This window comes from Pinus tabuliformis, chromosome 7, assembly GCF_031772625.1.
Source record: "Pinus tabuliformis cultivar Carrire ecotype Pingquan chromosome 7, CPIR1, whole genome shotgun sequence".
NCBI lineage: Eukaryota > Viridiplantae > Streptophyta > Pinopsida > Pinales > Pinaceae > Pinus > Pinus tabuliformis.
In genome coordinates, this window is record NC_142293.1 from 1,897,164,895 (window position 1) to 1,897,185,705 (window position 20,811).

At 41.1% G+C, this 20,811-nt stretch overlaps 1 protein-coding gene across 1 annotated transcript in view; it reads right to left on the reverse strand.

Moving 5' to 3' along the window:
• Positions 1 to 2,523: 2,523 nt before the first annotated feature.
• LOC149256052 (origin of replication complex subunit 3-like) overlaps positions 2,524 to 20,811 on the reverse strand; it is a 437,168-nt gene continuing 418,880 nt past the window's right edge. The window contains exons 15-17 of the mRNA XM_089460652.1: positions 4,310 to 4,434; positions 4,022 to 4,195; positions 2,524 to 3,205 (exon numbers count right to left, since the gene is read on the reverse strand). Coding sequence (XP_089316778.1) covers positions 3,100 to 3,205; positions 4,022 to 4,195; positions 4,310 to 4,434 — 405 coding nt within the window. The 3' untranslated portion in view covers positions 2,524 to 3,099. The remainder of the gene's footprint in view (positions 3,206 to 4,021; positions 4,196 to 4,309; positions 4,435 to 20,811) is intronic.

Here is a 20,811-nt window from a genome sequence, read left to right on the forward strand (position 1 = left end):
GTCCCTGCAAAATCCTACGTAAATTTTCAGCCAATGCTTACGAGATTCAGCTGCCACCTGACATAGGCATATCACCTATTTTCAATGTGGCGGATCTGTTCCCATATAATGCCCAAGCAGAGGATGATAGTGTGGTACAGCCAAAACGGGACACCCAATTTGAAGACAGTTCTTGGAAGAAACAATTGCCTTCGGTAAAGTCCCATGAGATTGAAGGGATCCTCAGCACCCAGGTAGCCAAGAAGACACACATGAAGGAATATTTGCGTTACCTCGTCAAGTGGAGAGACCTTCCAATGGAGGACAGCTCATGGCTCGACGCGGCGCAGATACAGAAGGCTGGTTATTCGGTGGAGGAACTCATGGAACGGAGCCATGAATTTCTTTTACCCCGGGAGCCTGATGCAGGAGCATCTGGTTAACAGGGCGAAGACGGAAAGAAGGTTGATATGGATTCTGAAAAGGACAGAGAACACAACTCACTGGACGGACAACGTATCTGTCTTTATTTTTATTTATTGTTTTATTTATTTTTTTCTATTAAAAAATGCCAAGAATAATGTAATGAGCTCTAATTAGGAACAATAGTAATTAGTCAGAGTCATTCGTTTCTGAACAGTTATATTACTGTTGTAAATACAAGCAAAGGAAAACATGCTAGTTAAGAATAAGTTTCGAATACGAAATAACTATTGTAACTGACAACAAAACAACTAACAGCAGTTATCCAACTGTTCGAGGACAGTGATACAGAAGGAGGAAAAATAAGCCCAACACGGGTTGGCCAGTGAAGAAGATAATTTACAGAAAGAAATATATTCATCTCTTTTAGTGCACATACAATTCCACGAGTGTCCTCAAATATTGTAAAAAGAAATTCAATGTTGTGCGTTCTTTTGTTTTCCTTTATAGCATAAAAACATTGTTAACATGTTCACTACAGACTCTGAACCAGAATAGAAGCCCAATAACCAAACAAAGAGCCACCACGACCAGCACAGGTCGCGCGGATGTAGCGCTCAGGTGTATACACATTTAACAGGTATGCAAACAAAACCATACGAGTGGTTCCAGATTTATTTCCATATAAAATTCACAGGATAGAACATAGTCATTAAAAGTCTGTATCAGTATTCACATTCTCTGTTCAAAATAACTACAAAACCAACCGAGTTCGCAGACATGGGAACTGACACGGTTGTAAACAAAAGCCCTCAATAAAGAGTTCGAGCCCATCTCCTGAGGTTACCACAAAACCTAGCACCTAAGAAACCAACAACAGATAGCGGCACAGAGCCAACGAAAACCAAGCAGACCATACAAGAACCCAAACAAGCACAGTTAAAACAACAAGGCGAATCTACCCGTATACTGTCCAGGGTGGCCGGGAGTCCAAGTGTTCGGACCAACGAACAGCTCCACCTGCATAAGGGCAAACGGAGGAAGGGTCAGTCACCAACCACAACAAACGAAAACAAGAACGGAGAATTGGGAAGAAGCTATTGAGGAAGTTTAATAAGGGCCATTACCTGATAGGCGAGCCGTAGCTGTAAATTCCGCACCCGGACGAGCCCCTGCTCACAGAGGAGCCGGGCCATTAGTCTCAAAACCAATAGCAGAAATAAAATCTAGCAAGGAACGAAAGCTTACCGGTTAAGTTGGCAGAGGGACGAGCAGAGCATGCCACATGACCTGTCGAAATTGGAAGCCGACGAACCCACGCTGAAGTAGATGTCCTCATTAACCTTACAGCTCTCGAATAGATATAAACCCTTGTGAGATACGAGCAGACAGTGACCAGAATACATAGAGGCGAATATCAAAGCCGGATATACACTACAACAACAACGAAGACACATGCAAACGGAACCGTAGTTCAAACCTTACCAGTGCTTCACCAAACAATCGATAGCATACAGGCCAAGACTTGGAACAACAGAGACCACGACCGCAACCAAACGCACACCACACCGTCGACCGGGCAGGCAGAGTTCATACATTTCACCATAGAAATCACAGAAGTTACAAAGAGTCGCCAGGAGCTCGCAGAGCTAAAGACCAGCGTAACAATGACCACCAAAGGAGCGCGAACGGAGTAAAACCCAAACCGAGGCGGGTTTCCAAAATCCCGAGAAGGGACAGTTGTCCACCCAGCAGACCATCAAGGTACCCATGCCGTAACCCAAGGAGATTGAAAATCAAACAACATTTATTACCAAATCAATTACATTACTGTCCAGATCGTAAGTGCATTACACATCAGCTTTGGAACGGCGGGACCATGTGGGCTGGCCCCATCATAATGTGTGCAATTGCCCCACGAGTTTTATGGTAATAGTAGGTCTTTTCTCTGAACCAAAAACCTCCTATAAAGGGAAACTAGCATATATCTTCAATAAATGATAACTGTTCCAAGTTTTTTAATTAGAATGCAACTATTATCAAAGGGTAAAGCACACCTACAGGTAATGTTTCCTGGAAAAATTAGTTTTGCAAATTCAAAGTAAATTGAGAGTGAACAGTCACTATTTTACATAGATGGACTTTATATGAATCAATACCACTTCTATTTGAAAAAATGCCTGTACGTTGAGCTTAAAACAAAAGATAAACCTGTGGAAGACTTACATTGTTCCACTTGCTGAAAATGTAATTTCTAACACAACTGTCCATCACTTTCCTCACTGCTTGGTGAAGAACCAAAATCTCCCAAAACGGAATGGGAAAGGGTGAGTATAGATTGCTTACACTTTCAAATTTGCATGCATCCTGGCAAATTGATAAGACATACGGTTCCTTTAAATTGTAAACTGTCTACGCATAACCATTGAAATCACGAATTCACCACCTTTACATTCTTTGTAAGGATATTTGGCACTAGAAAAATTCCATTGATGATCTGTATGCCAGCCTAACCAACTGCATCATCTGTCTCTCTGAGATCATCCTGATCATTCCTCTTCCCCTTTGTATTTCAGTTTAGTCTTTAGCTAACACTGGTCTACACAACTGCCACCAGCTATGTACATATAGTCTAAAACGTTTGCACACAATGGTGGTAAGTTCCTTCAGATGTAACAGCAATAGAAGGTTCTCCTTCTACAAACCAAAGGCAATTCGTTGTATGTAATCAGGACGCCTCTTGCTGGGCATTCTCAGTAGACCCACGATTTGAAGCTCTGTGATTGCTTTTGAAAATCTAGCCCTGGAAAGCATTCATGTCAAGGAGCACCTAGCTTATAGAAAAGGAATTCAAACTAGAGAAGATGATGCACAGAGCCATGGTAGCATTATAAACAGTGTTTGCTAAAAGACTTTAAACATGGGTCCATGAATTTTGGGAAGTTATAAAGTACATAAGCTTTGAAAGCACACAACAACAAACTCTCCTGTTTCATTTGTGTATTACTCTTTGTTGAAAATGGATGAAAGAAAACATCAAGCACATATAAAAACAATGTTTGTTTCTTGTTTGATTGACAATAACTGCAGCCACCTTAGCTAATGACCATTACAAACTTGAATAAAACGTTCCCTAATGTTCACTAGCCTCAACGACAATCAATGAGTCAATCCCTTAAATATCGGAATGACTTTTGCTATAGCCTACCATGCGTAGGATATAACACTGCATATATCTGCAGATTGCATCATTTATGGAAAAGCATTTCCAGCACTACAATGTATCTAGCTATATATGAAAGGACATGCAGCAAACAAAATGACGCTAAAATGCATTACTATTCCCGGAAAAAATGATCAGCGATTTACGGAAATGGAATATTATGATTTCCCATAATTATTCTATATGTCAATACACAACTAATAGAAGCTCAACAAAGCCCAAAATCATGTTGAAATAAAGGTGAATTATTCAAATAAAAAATATCACCTTTCAAAACAAATGCAGTACCTACGACATTCCATAAGAGTAATAATTACAAGAACAGCTAATGCCTTTTCGAATGAGAATTAAAATTTAAGACTAGGACTGTTTATTAACCAGCTAAAGTAAGGATACTGAATGGAAGCTTTATCTGTTTGAGGAGGCCCACCCATGGCCTTTCGCTTTTTCTCGGAAGATTTCTTTTCCACATACTCCTTGTTTAGATCTGTCCCGGTGACTATGGCTCCAAATGACTCATACCAATCATGGACATTGATTACATCACCATGTTCTTGAGCCAAATTATATCTGCAGATGATTCCAATATTAGTGGTGCACTTGATTTTAGTGTTGAGAAGATAATCTTAATTTATAGAGCATGATGTAAATATGCATGTCATTAATTCTGTCCAAGTGCATTACGCGAGAGAAGTGTCATGCATGGATGAGGATAATCCAACTAATCCTCTGCAGCAACCACACTGGAGAGATGACTGGAAATTTAGGAGATCATTTTGAACCGTTTTCCTAGTGTCTCCCATAAGGGCCTGCAAGCACAAAACCATGACCAATACGATAAAATAAATGCTTTCATTCAGCAAAAACAAGTCAATTCCATGATGGCTAACAAAGGAAATGATGACGTTCTATTTGACTCGTAACAGCTTACTGGTGAATTGTAACATGGTCACACCGTCACACTAGGCCTTGTCCACGATATGATAAAAAAATACAATTATAGTATAAGAAATGTTCACATTCTCCATCCACTCTAGGCATTTTAAAAGCAAACTATACTATGTTTTCGTTCAGTTTTTAAATTAAAAGGCATTTATTGCATTGAAAACAAAAATGCTGTTGGGATGTTCAGAACACACTTCGTATAAATCTACAATGTGAAAAGAATAAGGGCATTGCTGGAATTCCCTGACTTTTGGATACGTGAACAATAAGGGGCAAGGGTATATGACTTGGATGAAACGTGTTTTTGCCAAGACATGCCAAATTTGTAATATGGATGCCTATGTGGCTTGTGCAAATGCACCACTAAGCATCACATGCATCCACTCATGCAGATATTTATATTTCCTTTTGTTATTGGTCATGGGCCTGAACCCATCACTTACATATTCTACGTAAGTCCACTGATCAAGAAAGATGGCCACATTGCTTTTCGACTAGGGAAATTGAATGGGAACATCAATGGTATAGGGGAATGTGAAATGAGCCCTGTTACCCACCACAAGTGGGTTACCCCAAGGAGAAAATTTTCTCCCATCATCTCTTCCAGCCAGTCAGCCAATAGCCCCTGCAGCCACCACTAGCCGATGATGATGTGCCATTCATATCTCCACCACCTGCATCAGTCGTATTTCTTTTCACACACCTCAAAAGAGCACATGAAAGCAGGTGGGCTTCTGATCAAAAGGTACTTTATCCATTTTGCAATAGGGTGGCTGTGCTTGTTTGTATTTGGGCTTTGGTTATGAATTATGGGGTGACCTGGAAGGAGGAAGGGTTTTGACTGTGATCTTGTTCCCTCACCTTAAATGGGGAGATAATCTTCGATCCTAGTTCAGTGGGACCTCCCCTAATGACCCAATGGGTATAGGAGGGGCACTACTTGAGAAGCCTTGGTTGAGATAGCATGTTCCATCTATCCCCATTCCATACCACTTTCCATCTTACATTACAAGCCCTATATTCCACCTTCAATATTTGGGTTCAACTAACCATTGGTTCTATAGGATTTGGCACCCATACATCCTCATGCCTAGGTAGGGACCGAAACTTGGCCCTAGGAAGTTCATGCAACTAAAAGAAAAGGAAAAATCATATATTGGCCACAAGCAAAACAAAAGAAAAGAAGATAAAAAATGCAAAATATAGTCGGAGCATACACATTAACCATGTGGGCAAAAGCCTAGCATAAGCTCTACGTCACCCCTTACGGCCATCACCCAATTCCTAAGCACCATATTGTTACTATGCATCATGAAAAATGAAACCTTAAATGTCCCAGTGCCTAATAGGCGATGAGCTGCCTCATCATTAAGGGGGTAATAACTGCTATAAACCATACAAAGCAAGCTCTAACCCTTTAAGCTAAAAGCGAAAATACAAAGAAAAATCGAGAAAAAGTAGAAGGCGCACAAGAGGGCTAGAAAAGCAAAGGTTGGGTTGGCAACGCATTCATAAATGATTGCTCCCTCCTTACACCTATACACTCAAGATGTGGGTCCCCATCATGTTGGTCCCTTTGACCATGGCACTTGGCCATGAGGTCTTCTCCCCTTCGTTACCATCATTATTCACATAACACCTATTGATCAAAGGGTGAACAAAAGAAATGTCACCTCCCCTTAGGGGGCTAGAAACACCTAATAGGGTTGTCCTTTAACTACTACTACTTAGAGAGGTAACACCATTGTGAGTTCAAAGCCCTAAATTCGGAAGGGAATCCTTGTATGAAATGTCAAATAGCCCATTACTTTCAAGCTTGGTCCACTTAGATGCAAAAATGATTATCGCACTTGATGATTTCTTGCTTTCACTAGACTTTGTGATGTGATGATTAGCTCATTTCACAACCAAGGCCTGGCCACCTTAACTGGTACCACGGTCCCATAGGAGCATATTGACACACACGGGTAAGGCATTGAGAGCAATGTGACTCCAAGCAACAACAGATGATCGTATACACCCTTGGACACCTCCAACACCCACAACATTTTGGCACTTTCCCATGCCATTTGATGATTTTCGAGATGATGCACCTAGACCCAGCATGCCCACAGCTGGCCTTAGCACATTGTGAGGAAGAGTAACTGATCCAAGGCCCAGATGAGGACGGTCTTGCTGGAAATACTGTGAGGGGGGTGAATTAGTATTTCCTTCCAATTAGTTAATTTTCAACTTCACAGAGCATTAGTTAACAAATAAACATAAACATTCATCACATCCGTAAACAACACCATTCAACAATGCACAAACATCAAGATAATAGACAATAGATTTTTAGGTGGAAACCCTTCCGGGAGATAAACCACCAAACACTTTAATATTTGTCTTCAAAAGATTTACATCAATTAGGAAGCCCCAACTTCCAAGATTTTCAGCTCCAACTGAATGAGGCTCCAACCCATTGGTTTATAGGCTCCAACCTAAAGGACACTCTAATGCCCTAGTTTACCAGCTCCAACTGGAAGGATGCTCCAACACTCTGGATAATAGACTCCAACCTAAAGGATGATCCAACACCCTACTTGCTGGATACAACTAGAAGGACACTTCAATGCCCTAATTTACAAGCTCCAACCTAAAGGATGCTCCAACTCCCTATTTACCAGCTGCAACCAGAAGGGCGCTCCAATGCCCTGTGTAGGCTCTAACCACCCTGTCGCCTTGAAGTGTTCTCAGGCTCCAACCTAAAAGGGACTCCACTCTTCTACCTTGCACCACCCTGCCACCCTTATCAACTGGCGGACCACATTTCACAATTTTCAAACTGGATCCCCTTGTGCTCAAATCAAAATAAATAATTCTAGCATAAAGTTGTCAACAACAATAACAACTCTCCTCAAGAGATCAACCTTAGTAACAAAAAATATGTCACGTCCACTATCATAATCAAATTTGGTTGACCTCAACAACTCTGTTTTCTCTCTGCTCTTCAATGACATTAAGCTGTCAACAATGCCCTTTGCTCATCATGTATATCAAACCCCTAAGCAACATTCAAAATGTTATCAATAATCTGGTCAGTAGTACTACAAACCCTGGATAGCAAACTATAATGCAAACCCTGCATTCATTTATGGATGTGAGTGTCCAACATCTTCTAGATATTAATTTGGATAAATATTGACTCTAGAAATCCAGAATCACATCATAAACCATATAAAATATTAACCATTCTACAAAATATCACTTTCTGGGTGTTGTTCTACAAATCGCTCAAATGTTGGAACAAATGCTACAAAATTCTAGTTAGGGATTTGGAAACAACGCGATAAAATGGTAATATATAAAATAATAGTAAAACCTGTCAATCATTGGAATCGCTATTGTAATTATCAACACGCCTCACAAATACCTTACCAAATGTGCTATCACATGATGCACTACCATGCCATGAATCTACATTACATTTTCGCCATCAAACTCTCTATGTTGCTCACATATCTATATATATATGTGTCTGTGTGTGTGTGTGTGGAGGGCCGGGGAGGTGGGGTGGTGGTGAACTCAATCCATCAATTATAAATGCTCATATATTGTGCATGAAAGGTGTGGGAAAACTGTAGTCGGAATGGAAACAAATGGTTAAAGGAAATATGAAGTGTTTAGTGTTTACACCATACAAAGAATCTACTCTACCAATCAAGACATTTGCACATGCAAAACAAAAAACCGTTGCTACTATTATGCATTGCATACCATCGCATTACAGGTTCAAATCATTGTTTAGATTAACCAATATATCCATACCTTTTTCGGTCAAATACTGAGTCATTCATCACAACAACTCTCTATGGTCGAACTTCAGAAAGGACAGTGGTTGTAGAGACAAGCTTCAGGGGGCTGTAAAATTTTACAAGATGGTCTCAAGAAAGATGCGAAGAGCCACATATTCTTCAATCCAAAATGTCCCTCGATTTGCCCACAAAGATAGCTTCAGACCAGTCACAAAGTCCAACCAATAAATTGTATGAGATTTCTTTGATGTTCAGTGACTAGGACCAACAATGCAAGTTGCAAGTGTGATAAAAAAGAGCCGCACCTATACCCTCTAGATCTGTCTTCAACTTCGCCTGAATGTTCAGTTTCAGGAAAGCCACTAAGAGAGACCAATCCTTGTGCAAAAGAAGACTCAAACAATTGAAATAGATGTCTGCAAAAACATTCAAATAACCTTCATAGAAATGTCACCAGGTCAATATCAAATACGTACTGGATCTCTGCCTCAAAAGCCAAGAATCATTGCTCAATGTTTTCAATGTAATCTTCAGAAAGTGACTACATTAGACATATTCTCATGCAAAATTCACCTATAAAAGACTTCAAGAGACCCCACGAAAAACAAGCCTAGTATATTATTCAGATTTCCCCTTGCAAGGGGGCTGAAATACATCAAGAGAACACAAAATTGTGTCAATAAGGGTCGAGTAAGGGATCTACTTCAGAACATAATACCAGATGCCACAGAGTTCATCAAACCAAGTGATGAAGGCCAAGTCTCAGAATTTGTCCATTAGATACAACCTCAAATTCACTACAAGAAGTTTAAATATAATCAGAAATTTCCATCGTAACCCCTGTCGGAAAGAACTATGAATGACCCCAAATGAATGTCAAAACAAAAGACCTTCTCTGAGATTATGCGTGACTGCCCCAGGTCAAATTATCTCAGCCGAGTGAGTATTATATCAAGCATTTTTAATCACCTTTGGGAGGAAAACGGATTCATTTATATAGCTTTGGAGGGACATCTATGACAAGCATCCGACTAGAATATTTGGAGGGAAGCCAAATAAAATTCTAATTTGAGATTTAAATTTAGCTTAGCGCCAATTTTTCCCTCTACTCTTGGACCATATATTAATAGATTTTCAAAAGATTAGATTTTCAAAAGATTAAATTTAACCCCATTTAACCCTTCAACAATTATTTAGCCTCTTAATGAATATGTTGCCACATCATCAATTGTTGGGGTTTTTTACCAAACAGTGGCTGCAACAAGTTAAATTGGACATCTTTCAAACCATAGGGAGTCTCGCGATGTGCCACATACCGTTGGAATCAACACAACAAGGAGCATCCAATGACGATGGGCTTGAGATCAAATTCATTGATCCTCATCCTCAAAAACTTCAACAAATGTCGGGCTACTAAGGTTCCCTTCCATCCTTTCAAGCCTACTTTTCCATTGAAGGTTTCCACTGATGTAATCATGACATATATTAAGACTGTTCCAGAATTGACGTTGACATCAATGACAACACCATTCAACAATCTCCCCATTTGTCATTGATGGAAACACATATTCCCCCTGCGATTACTAATCCCCCTGACTTCATGCCTTTGATATTCTTTTCCTAATTTCTCTCTCCTTTTGACATCAATGGCAATGTGTTACTCCCCCTAACGAAATGCCTTCATCTAACTTCCTACAACATGCCTGTCTTCCTGTAATTGCTTCTCTCCACCTGACATGCTATGCTTCTCATAAGTTGGCACAACTGATTCCACATGAGTCCATCCAAAAATTTGTTTATGACTTTGCTTTTCAAACCTCCTGCTCCACAAAACTGACTAATTTGTCCACCATGTTGATCGTTGCTCTGACTTCCTAATATCTGACATCTATCAACCTATCAAAAGAATAGATTTCCAAAAGTGCAACTGCTGCTACATAGACTCCCCCTCTTCAACATGCACAAGGAGTCAACAAGCTAGATTCTTCATAATAATGTATGAACCAGCTCTTCAACCGGATCATCTTGAACTTTGACATCTTCCATTGGAGATTCATCATGACCTTTCGATTCTGAAAAACCTGAAAGCATGGATGGTGAGACTTTCTCATTTTCTTTGTCTTCTTGCATTTGTTTCCTTCCCCAGACCTTCCTGTACCTAGTTTTATGGTTGTCTTTCATGAAAGATTTCGTCTTGTACCTGCAATCGCGAGCTATATGCCCATAACTATGGCATTTGTAACATTCAGTGTTGGAACTGAATCATGGCACAAATGACATATGCTTTCTACTGGAAAATTCATTTTGACACCTGTCTTGCGATCCTGCAAACTTGCTTCTAGGGTTTTGATAATTTCTTTGATAATCACACCTGTCATACATTTGGCAAGCCTTGGCCATATGCCCAAAGTTAGAACATGAGAAACAATAACCATTAAACATGCTAGGGTACCTAGATGAGATGTCTTGTCTTGATGATATTCTATAGACATTCTTTCTTGGAGGTGGTACCACCTTTTATTGATCCTTGTCCTTGAATGCTTCAACATTGCTTCTTGGAGCTGCAACATCTTCAACCATCTTTTGTCCTTTTATTGATCCTTGTCATTGAATGCTTCAACATTCCTTCTTGGAGATACAACATCTTCAACCATCTTTTGTCCTTCATTTTGATTTGGCCTCTGAGGGATCCTACCATCAATCTTGCTCTTTGGGTACTTGGAGCTTGGAGCTTCATCACATGGAGTTTCACCTGCTTCTTTTGCCTTCATCTTCAATTTAGCCATTTCATTATTCTTCCTTTTGTCATCTAGCAATTTTTCCTTCCAGAGCTTGTCTATTTCAATTAGGGTAGCATCAAGTTCTTTTTTCTTTTGAGCAATATCTTCCTGAAACCAGCTTTTCAAGACTTTTCTTCTTTCTTCTGCCTCCTCTACTTGTAGCTTTAGAAGATTGACCTTTTCTGTTACTCTATTAAGATCTTGTATTTGTTCCTTCTGCCTGTCATTTTCCTTTTTGAGCCTACTAATTTATGTTAAAGACACATCTAGTTCTTTTTGTTTTTCATTAACTTCAGTTGTGTACCTTTGACTAGATTCCTTTTATTGGCTTTCCAGGTCTTTCTCTTTCTTTTCTGCTTCTTGCACATGGAGTTTCAAAAGAGAAACTTCCCCTTTGAGTGTACAACTTGCCTCCTTTATGTTCTTTAAATCTATCTAGGCATTAGCTAGCACTACTTCCATGTTTACTTCTTCTTTGTCATTGCCAGATTCTTCGATCTGAGAGTCTACTTGATTTGAATCACGATCATCATCATCATTTTCATCTTGACCTGTATACTTCTTTGAGTAGAGATCATGAAGCTTCTTCCAAAGACTTTTGGCTGATGAGCATCGATCAACTTTGGCTTTTATTGGATCTTGCAAAGCACTAAGAATAACATTTATGGCTTTCATATTGTACCTTCTAGATTTGTCGATAGATGTCTCCAGAGACAACAAAGTGCCATACATAATATCCTTGAGCTTTCAAATAGACTTCCATTCTAGATTCCCATATTTCATATTTGGCTTCATCGAACTCAGGGGTTGGATAACCAAGTTGATTATCTGCAATACTGGAGTCTTCCTTTGATTCTTTTGAACGTTTGGCGGCTTGCTTCTTCAACTTTCCCAACACTGCACTTTGAGATCTGCCTTCCAACTGTTAAGTTGCAATTGAAGGAACCTGCTCTGATACCAATTGTTGAAAATACTAAGGGGGGTGAATCAATATTGCCTTCCAATTAGTTAATTTTTAACTTCATAGAGCATTAGTTATCAGATAAACATAAACATTCATCACATCACCAAACAACACCATTCAACAATGCATAAACATCAAGACAGTAGACAACAGATTTTTAGGTGGAAACCCTTCTGGGAGAAAAACCATTGAACATTTCTTAATATTTGTCTTTAAAAGATTTACATCAATTAGGAAGCTCCAACTTCCAATATTTTCAACTCCAACCCCCTAGGTTACAAGCTCCAACATGAAGGACACTCCCATGCCCTAGTTTACTAGCTTGAATGCCTGGGATTACAAGCTCCAGCCTGAAGGATGCTCCAACAACATGCTTACCAACTGCAATTGGAAGGACGCTCCAACTTCTAAGATTTTAAGCTCCAACTAAAAGAGGCTCCAACCCCTTGGTTTACAAGCTCCAACCTGAAGGATGTTCTAATGCCCTGGTTTACCAACTCCAACTGGAAGGACGCTCCAATGCTTAGGATTACAGGCTCTAGCCTGAAGGATGCTCCAACATCATGTTTAACAGTTGCAACTGGAAGGACGCTCCAATGCCCTAGTTTGCATTCTCCAATCTAAAGGATGCTCCAACACCCTGTTTACCAGCTACAACTATAAGGACGCTCCAATGCCCTATGCAAGCTCCAACCGGCCCTAACACCACCCTGCTGCCCTGAAGTGTTCTCAGGCTCCAACCTGAAGGAAACTCCACTCTCCTACCTTGCACCACCCTGCCATCCTTATCAACGAGCAGACCACGTTTCACAATTTTCAGATTGAATCCCCTTGTGCTCAAATCAAAATAAATAATGCTGGCATAAAGTCTTAAACAACAATAAAAGCTTCTCTGCTCAAAATATCAACTCTAGTAACAAAAAATATGTCACGTCCATTGTCATTATCAAAATTGGTTGACCTCAACAACTTTGTTTTCTCTCTACTATTCAATGACATTGAGGTGTCAACAATGCCCTCTACTCATCAAGCTGTCAAATCCTAACAATAACATAAACTTTATCAAATACTCTGCCACAATCGCTATGCTTGAAGTGACCTCTAATAATCATGCATATCAAAACCCTAAGTAGCATTCAAAATGCTATCAATAATCTGGTCTCCAAATGAAGTCAACGAGTGTCTATCTCTATGAGAGTTAGGAGGGCCAATTATTGACTTGAGGCCGACTTGACTTTTTGAGGTTGACATGATCAAAGGTCAAAAATCAAATTTTCTCCATCAATTTTAAAGGTGAAATTCGAACCATAGTTGTCAATTTTCAACATTTTTTCCATAAAACTCTATAAATTTTGAGTGGGTAAATATTTAAGGTTGGTAGTTAGGGCATGTTAGTTTTTGTAGCATTGAAAGGGTTCTAGTCTCGAGACCTTGTGGAGAGGCTAAAACACAAGAGTTCTCCATAACCCAAAAATCGTTTCTAAAAATTCCACCTAGAAGTGTCTCAATTAGATTATTAGCCTATTTTTTAATATTTCATTAGTCTAAACTTAGGAAAAAGCGTTAATTAATCAATATTAATTGAGGAAGGTGTGAATCATCTAGAAAATCACACAGACTGACTAGGAAATATTCCTAGCCCTTGATTAAGTTTTAATCTTGGCCATTGGAGGTCCAACAGAGGATTATAAGAAGTCAATGGGTAGATGGAGAACACACACTTAAGATCGATTTCCTTGGGTAGTTTGATTTTCCAGACAGCAACAGTAGTTGATCGAAGAGTTTGAGCCAAAGAAGGGAAGCAAAGAAAGAGGGGTAGCGATAGTGAGTCTGGAGGAATTTTTCCAATTCTAGAGAGCCAGAAAGAGGACACCGAGATGTTCTCCAGGAGGCTGCGCAGAGGCAGTGCAGAGCCTCAAGAAGGCAATTCGATCCAACTGGAGAGAAAGATGTTTTCAATTCCAGAGGCCAGGAAAGTTTTCCAGAAGGTTGGAGAAGCATTTTCCCAGTCAACAGCAGGCAAGACGACTAGATTGGCAGTTGATTCAGGCAGAGTGTGGAAGGGATTGTGCTAGGGTGACGCAAGTTTACGCAGAAGCTAGTTGGGCGACTAGCTTTTCAGAGGCAATCAAGTGCCGAGTGTTAATTTGGGGTAGCATCGGATGTGCTCTAGCCATGAAAATTGGGGGAGAGACTAAAGCACATGAGATATCCAAGACCCAGAAATGGTTTGGGCAAACTCTAACTAGTTTGGGAGATATTAAAATAATTAATATTTTTAATGGAGTTCCTAAGTCTAACTTAGGAAAAATAAAATATTAATGGGTATTAAAATAAAACTGAGTTAGAAGGTTCCAAAGGATAAGAATCAAGCCAAATCTAATCTTAGTCGTTGATTAGAGATTTAATCTCAGTCGTTGAAGGAACAACAAGAAAAATATAAGAGGCTTGAGGGTCAGTTGGAGAATACACCAAAGTGATCAATCATTCGATTTACTAGAGCGGGGTTTGCTAAGTAAAGTTGAATCAGTGATCAGTAGTGAAGGGCAACGAGTATTGGACAGAGAGGCATAGATAGTGTCAGGAGACAAGCGCAAAGGAAAGATAGTGCCGAGAGACTAGCGCAGAGGCAGAGAGTGAGAAGTAGCGGCCAGAGCAGGCCACACAGAGCTCAAAAGAGACAACGCAGAGGCCAAAGGGCTTGCGTCATCCACACAGAGGGCAGCAGGAGTGACTCAGAGGGTCCTAGAGGCTGCACAGTGCCTCAGAGGTCTTACGGTGAGGGTTCTGAGGCTGACATAGAGCAGCAGGAGGCTGATGCAGTGCTTCAGAGTTGCTGGAGAGGGGTTCGTGGGACAGGGTTTCTGAATACCAGTTTTTGAATAGAGAGGTATTATTGCTGGTTGTTTTTCTTTGTCGGGTGAGCCAGTTTGGCACCCAGTTGTACTCAAGGAAATATTGCATAATAATAAACCCTCAAAATAGTTGCACTAGTTTTCTCCCATTGGATTTTTCCAAGGACGATTGTCCAAAAATAACAATGTCACTTGCATGTTTGTTTTCTTTTAACTATTGATCTGTAGATGTTGAGACTATATTGTGTTTATTTCGTTATTTATATGTTTTAAATAACTTGTTCGAAATTAACAAGTAGAAGAAATAAACCAGAAGAATACAGATTAAATTTCTAATGGGTAATACTTAGAAATTTCAACATGGTATCAGAGCGTGGTTGCAGATCACAAGAGAACTGAAGGCATCAACTAAGCAAAGCATTTGTAGCAAAATCAGTTGTACCGAGTGATAGAAGCTGATCCTTGCAGAAAGCAACAACCGAAGAGTTGACACAGAGGGACTGCGTTAGCAATCCAAGCCAGGGAGAGGCCATCTCAGAGGCTGAGGAGGGCAGAAAGAGGCTCACGCAGAGACCAGGAGGGTTGACGCAATTGGCTGAGGGAGTTGTTTTGTCAGTGTTGGGATTGCGTAGAGCCTAGAGGCTCAGTCCTTCAGTTGCTGGGGCATAGGAAGCTGTGGGCAGTTTGCGGGGGCGAAGCTGGTGAGGTACCGTGGGTAGAACAGTACCTAACAAGGCAAAACCAAGGTAGAGGGAGTTGCTATTGAGGCGGATTTCTAGCCAAGGAATCTGGATCAATGTTGCAGGTGCACAGAAGATCGAAGAGGTGCAACTTGACGATTGGCAAGAGGATTTCCAAAAGGCAAATCATGACTCAGAGGGAGTCCATCAGAGAACTTCTAGGCGGGAAGTAGAGAGACTCAGCAAGAGTCGAAGAGAGAACTTCTGGAGGGAAGTAGAGAGACTCGGAGGAGTCGACAGAAGAGAAGAGAGATGGCCATGAATGGGCTGAGGGATTAGGACAAGCTGGATGGGGCGTCCAACTTTGTGGTCTGGAAGGCCAGGATCCTGTCCATTCTAGATAGACATCGCATCAAGGCCTTCGCCTTGAGAATAGTGGCGATCCCAGTTGACCTGGCTAATAATGAGAAGTACGAGGAGGCAATGGCTAAGGCGAAATGCATCATCCTTGATGGGATCAAGGATCATGTGGTCCAACATATTGTCGAGAAGGAGACAACAAAGGAAATGTGGGACGCCTTGAAGACATTGTACCAACATACTTCCATGCAGAGGAAGATGTTACTTGAGAATCAACTATGGTCATATTAGATGCAGAAGGGGGAGCCAATAGATCACTTCCTTGGTCGGTTGAAGGAGATCCGAGACCAACTGACTTCCATAGTGGCCATGCAGGATTAGAAGTTGATGGTGAGGACTGCACTAAATGCAACCTTCGAGGAGTGCGAGACATTTGTACAGAGCATACTGAACAGGGTGAATCTTCCAGATTGGGAGGAATTGTGAGCGGCTCTTCACCAAGAAGAGATCAGACGGCTAAGCAAGACAGGAAGTAACAAAAAAGGAGTCTGGATCAAGAAGGAAGAGCAAGAGGATGCAACTCTGGCATCTGCGGGAAAGCAAGAGAAGAGGAAGAAAAAGGACCTCTCCAAGGTCAAATGCTTCGACTGTGGGGAACTGGGTCATTATGCGAACTAGTGTCCACGAAAGAAGAACAAGGGAGAGACGTCTAACTCCAAGGCAGCACCAGCGAAGGTGGAGAAGGAGGTCGAGGAGGATAACGATTGTGCCATTAGTGCTCATGTACCTCTAAAGAAGAGGTGGGGAGACATCAAGTTGTAGTCAGGAGGACTACAGGCAATGAGGGGCATGATCCTTGAGGTGCCCAACCTCTTGGATTATACCTTGCTATGGGAACCTCGAAGAGAGAGTAGCAGGATTGGCGGATGTGGGTAGAAACAGATGCGGATGAAGCTGCAGATGGTGCTATAGTGCAAGAGTCCATAAGCAACGCGGGGCTAGTAGGTTGCAACAATGCAAGAGGCACGGAGAGTGTTGCAACAATGCAGGATGGCACAAAGAGGTATGCAACAGTGCGAGATAAAGCGAGTTGTTGCATCAACGCAGAGGTCAGTAGAGGGATCACTTGTTAGCGGCAGTAAGAGCTTCAGGATCAGGAGTGTTTCTAGCCTAACAGGGATATCAGAAGTTGGGAGGATCAGTTACTTACTTCTCAGTAACTAAGTTGCAGTGCAATAGCACGACGCAGAATGATGAGAGGAGGTTGCAGTGCAGATGCAGTGCTGGGAGGAAGGACCAGCAACAACATAGATGCAGAGGGAGTTGTCGTACGGATGCAGTAGTGGCAGTGGCAGAGCTATTGGTAGCAGTATAGGATGCAACAGTGCAGAGGATGTTGGGCGGGGAGGCCTAGCATCAACACAGATACCGGTGCCATATAATCAGAGTGATGCTCAGTGTGGAGTATTACTAGAACACAGTCCTCGCTAAGAGGGGGTGTTGATTTGGGGTAACATTGGATGTGCTCTAGCCATGAAAATTGGTGGAGAGGCTAAAGCACATGAGATCTCCAAGACCCAGAAATGGTTTGGGCAGATTCTAACCGGTTAAGGAGATATTAAAATAATTAATATTTTTAATGGAGTTCCTAAGTCTAACTTAGGAAAAATAAAATAATAACGGGGTATTAATATAAAACGAAGTTAGAAGGTTCCAAAGGATAAGGATCAAGCCAAATCTAATCTTAGTCATTGATTCGAGATTCAATCTTAGTCGTTGAAGGACCAACAAGAAAAGTATAAGAGGAGGCTTGAGGGTCAGTTGGAGAATACACTAGAGTGATCAGTCATTTGATTTACTAGAGCGGGGTTTGCTAAGTAAAGTCGAATCAGTGATTAGCAGCGAGGGGCAGTGAGTACTGGACAGAGAGGCAGAGATAGTGCCGAGAGACCAGCGCAAAGGCAAAGAGCGAGAAGCAGCAGCCAGAGCAGGCCACGCAGAGCCCAACAGAGATAGTGCAGAGGCCAGAGGGCCTGCATCATCCACGCAGAGGGTAGCAGGAGTAACGCAAAGGGTCCTAGAGTTTGCACAGTTCCTTAGAGAGCTAGCGTGGAGGGTTTTGAGGTTGATGCAGAGCAGCAGGAGGCTGACGCAATGCTTCAGAGTTGCTGGAGAGGGTTTCGTGGGACAAGTTTTCTGAATACCTGTTTCTGAATAGAGAGGTATTACTTCCAGTTGTATTTCTCTGTCGGGTGAGCCAATTTAGCACCCAGTTGTACTCAAGGAAATACTACATAATAATAAACCCTCTGAATAGCTGCTCTAGTTTTCTCGCATTGGGTTTTTTCGGGGATGTTTATCCAAAAATAACGGTGTCACTTGTGTTTGTTTTCTTTCAGCTGTTGATCTGTAGATGTTGAGACTATGTTTATTTCGTTATTTATATGTTTTAAATAACTTGTTCGAAATTAACAAGTAGAAGAATTAAATTTCTAACGACTAATACTTAGAAATTTCAACACTAAGATTGCTCAGAATGACGGTAAATTCCCTCAAATAATTTTTCCCAGTATTCCTCTTGGACATGTTACCCACCATTTTGTGGGTGATATCCCCTAGGAGAAAAGTTTTCTCCAAGATGGTCCTCAACTAGCAGCCAGCAGCCCCTTGCAGCGACCAACTAGCTCGTTCTGCCATTTCTTCGCCACCTAAGCCAACCATGTGCTCCCTCACCCATCTGTCATGATTGTATGTTTGAAGGTGGGCCTGCCAAACCTAGAGGTATGCCTTGTCATTTGGTAATTAAGTATTGTAGTTTGCTTATCATGGATACTTATGGGCATGGATTAATGGGGGGTTTTGGTGGAAAGAGAGCGCTAGGTCTATGCTCTTGTCCCCTTAACCTCTTTTGAATGTTAACTTTGGACACTAGTCCTATGGGATCTCTTTTACTAACCTTTGGGCTTTAGGGATGGTACTACATGTGAGACCATGATTTTGGTTGCACGGTCCTGCTCCCTAATCTACATATATCACTCCCCTTCCATTCATTATAACCCCATTCATCATTTCTACCACCTAGGTCCACATTCCTCCACTAGGTCCACATAAGGTTAGCCTTCCCCCTCCCCTTGCCCACACCTTGGGTCGAGCCTAGAATGATGCCCCGAAGGTTAATGCAACCAAAAAGAAAAGTAAAAGCATAATTGGCCACATTCAATAGGAAAATGTAGCACAAAATACAAAAGATGGTCAAGACAAACACATTTAGCACATGGGCAAAAGCCAGTGCATGAACTCTACCACATTATCATGGCCATTACCCTGGTTCCTATAGGCCTTAGAAGAACCTCCTTTATCATTGAAGAACCCATGATTGTCCCAACCCCTGGTGAGCAATGAACCGCCCTACCTTAAAGGGGATATCCACTACTATACCTTACATATCAAGTTCGTATCCTTTGAGCCCCGAGCAGTTAATCAAAGAAAATCATAAGAGAAAAAAGACATATAAAGAGGGGTGGAAAAATCAAGGCCAAGGCACCTCATGCACCACAATTGCTTCGTCCTATACATTATATACCCAAGTGTGGGCTTCCCTTTTATTAGCTACCGTTGTACCCCTGCATGTGGCCCAGGGCTGCCCCTTTCATTCCCTACTCCATTCATCTCTTTATCACATGCCAACAACCTTTGAAGGATGTACCTTGGCCATATTATCCCCTTTAAAAGTGGAAACCACCTAATAGGATACTTGGTTTGTTGAAGAAAATGTAACTAGGTTCGGTCTTCATAATGACATGTAATTATCACTGATGTAAATGATGTAATAAAGAGAACAAAATTATTATCGTAAAATTGCTTCATGGGTTTCATGAGCAAGTGATTTTAGAATAATAGGATTTTTCATTTAGAGTCTAGAATTAATGTCATGTATGAAGAGTTCTTCTTGAGCCTATGTTTAATGTATACAAGTCTATAGAAATGTCTAGAAGCCCCTCCAAAGACAAGCACAATCCCTCTTGAAGAAGTCGACCTCCAAACAATAACTAAGGAAGTCTTGTTAGCTCACCTATGGAGACACACCCGTTCAACATGAAATTTTGGCTCAAGTGTAGAGGCAAACCACTATTTATATGCGGCTAGGGTCAACACAGAAGGAAGAGAATTTAGAAAAGCATCTTTGTGTTTTTCGGATGGGTACCACAGAGATAAAGTCTCAACCCCCTCACAGTCTCAGTGATCTCTGTCTTGGCATACATTCTAGACACAGTCATAGTCTCAACATATTTGTGATGAGGAGGATCTCGATGATCTCACAGTGACACTCTCTATCTCGGCATATATTCTAGACATAGTAATAGTCTTGACATATTTGTAATGAGGAGGATCTCGATGATCTCACAGTGATACTCTCTGTCTCGACATACATTCTAGACGCAATAATAGTCTCCGCATATTTGTGATGAGGAGGATCTCAGTGATCCCACAGTGACACACTCTATCTCAGCATACATTCTAGACGCAATCATGATCTCGGCATAGATGTAATCATGGTCTCGATATAGATACAGTCATGATCTTGATGAAGACATAGTTACAAGGTCATGATCTAAGTAAATCAAGGTGCAACTCTCATTTATATATGTACATATCTTAGTATAGAGATCTCATTGTTATGGTGAAGCCCTCGGTGAAGGTACAACAATGTGGAGCAGTAATGATCTCGGTGGTGCAGTAGTGATGGCCTTGGTGTTGCAGTAGTGATGACTTTTGTAGTAGTGATGATGATCTCAGCAATGACGAAA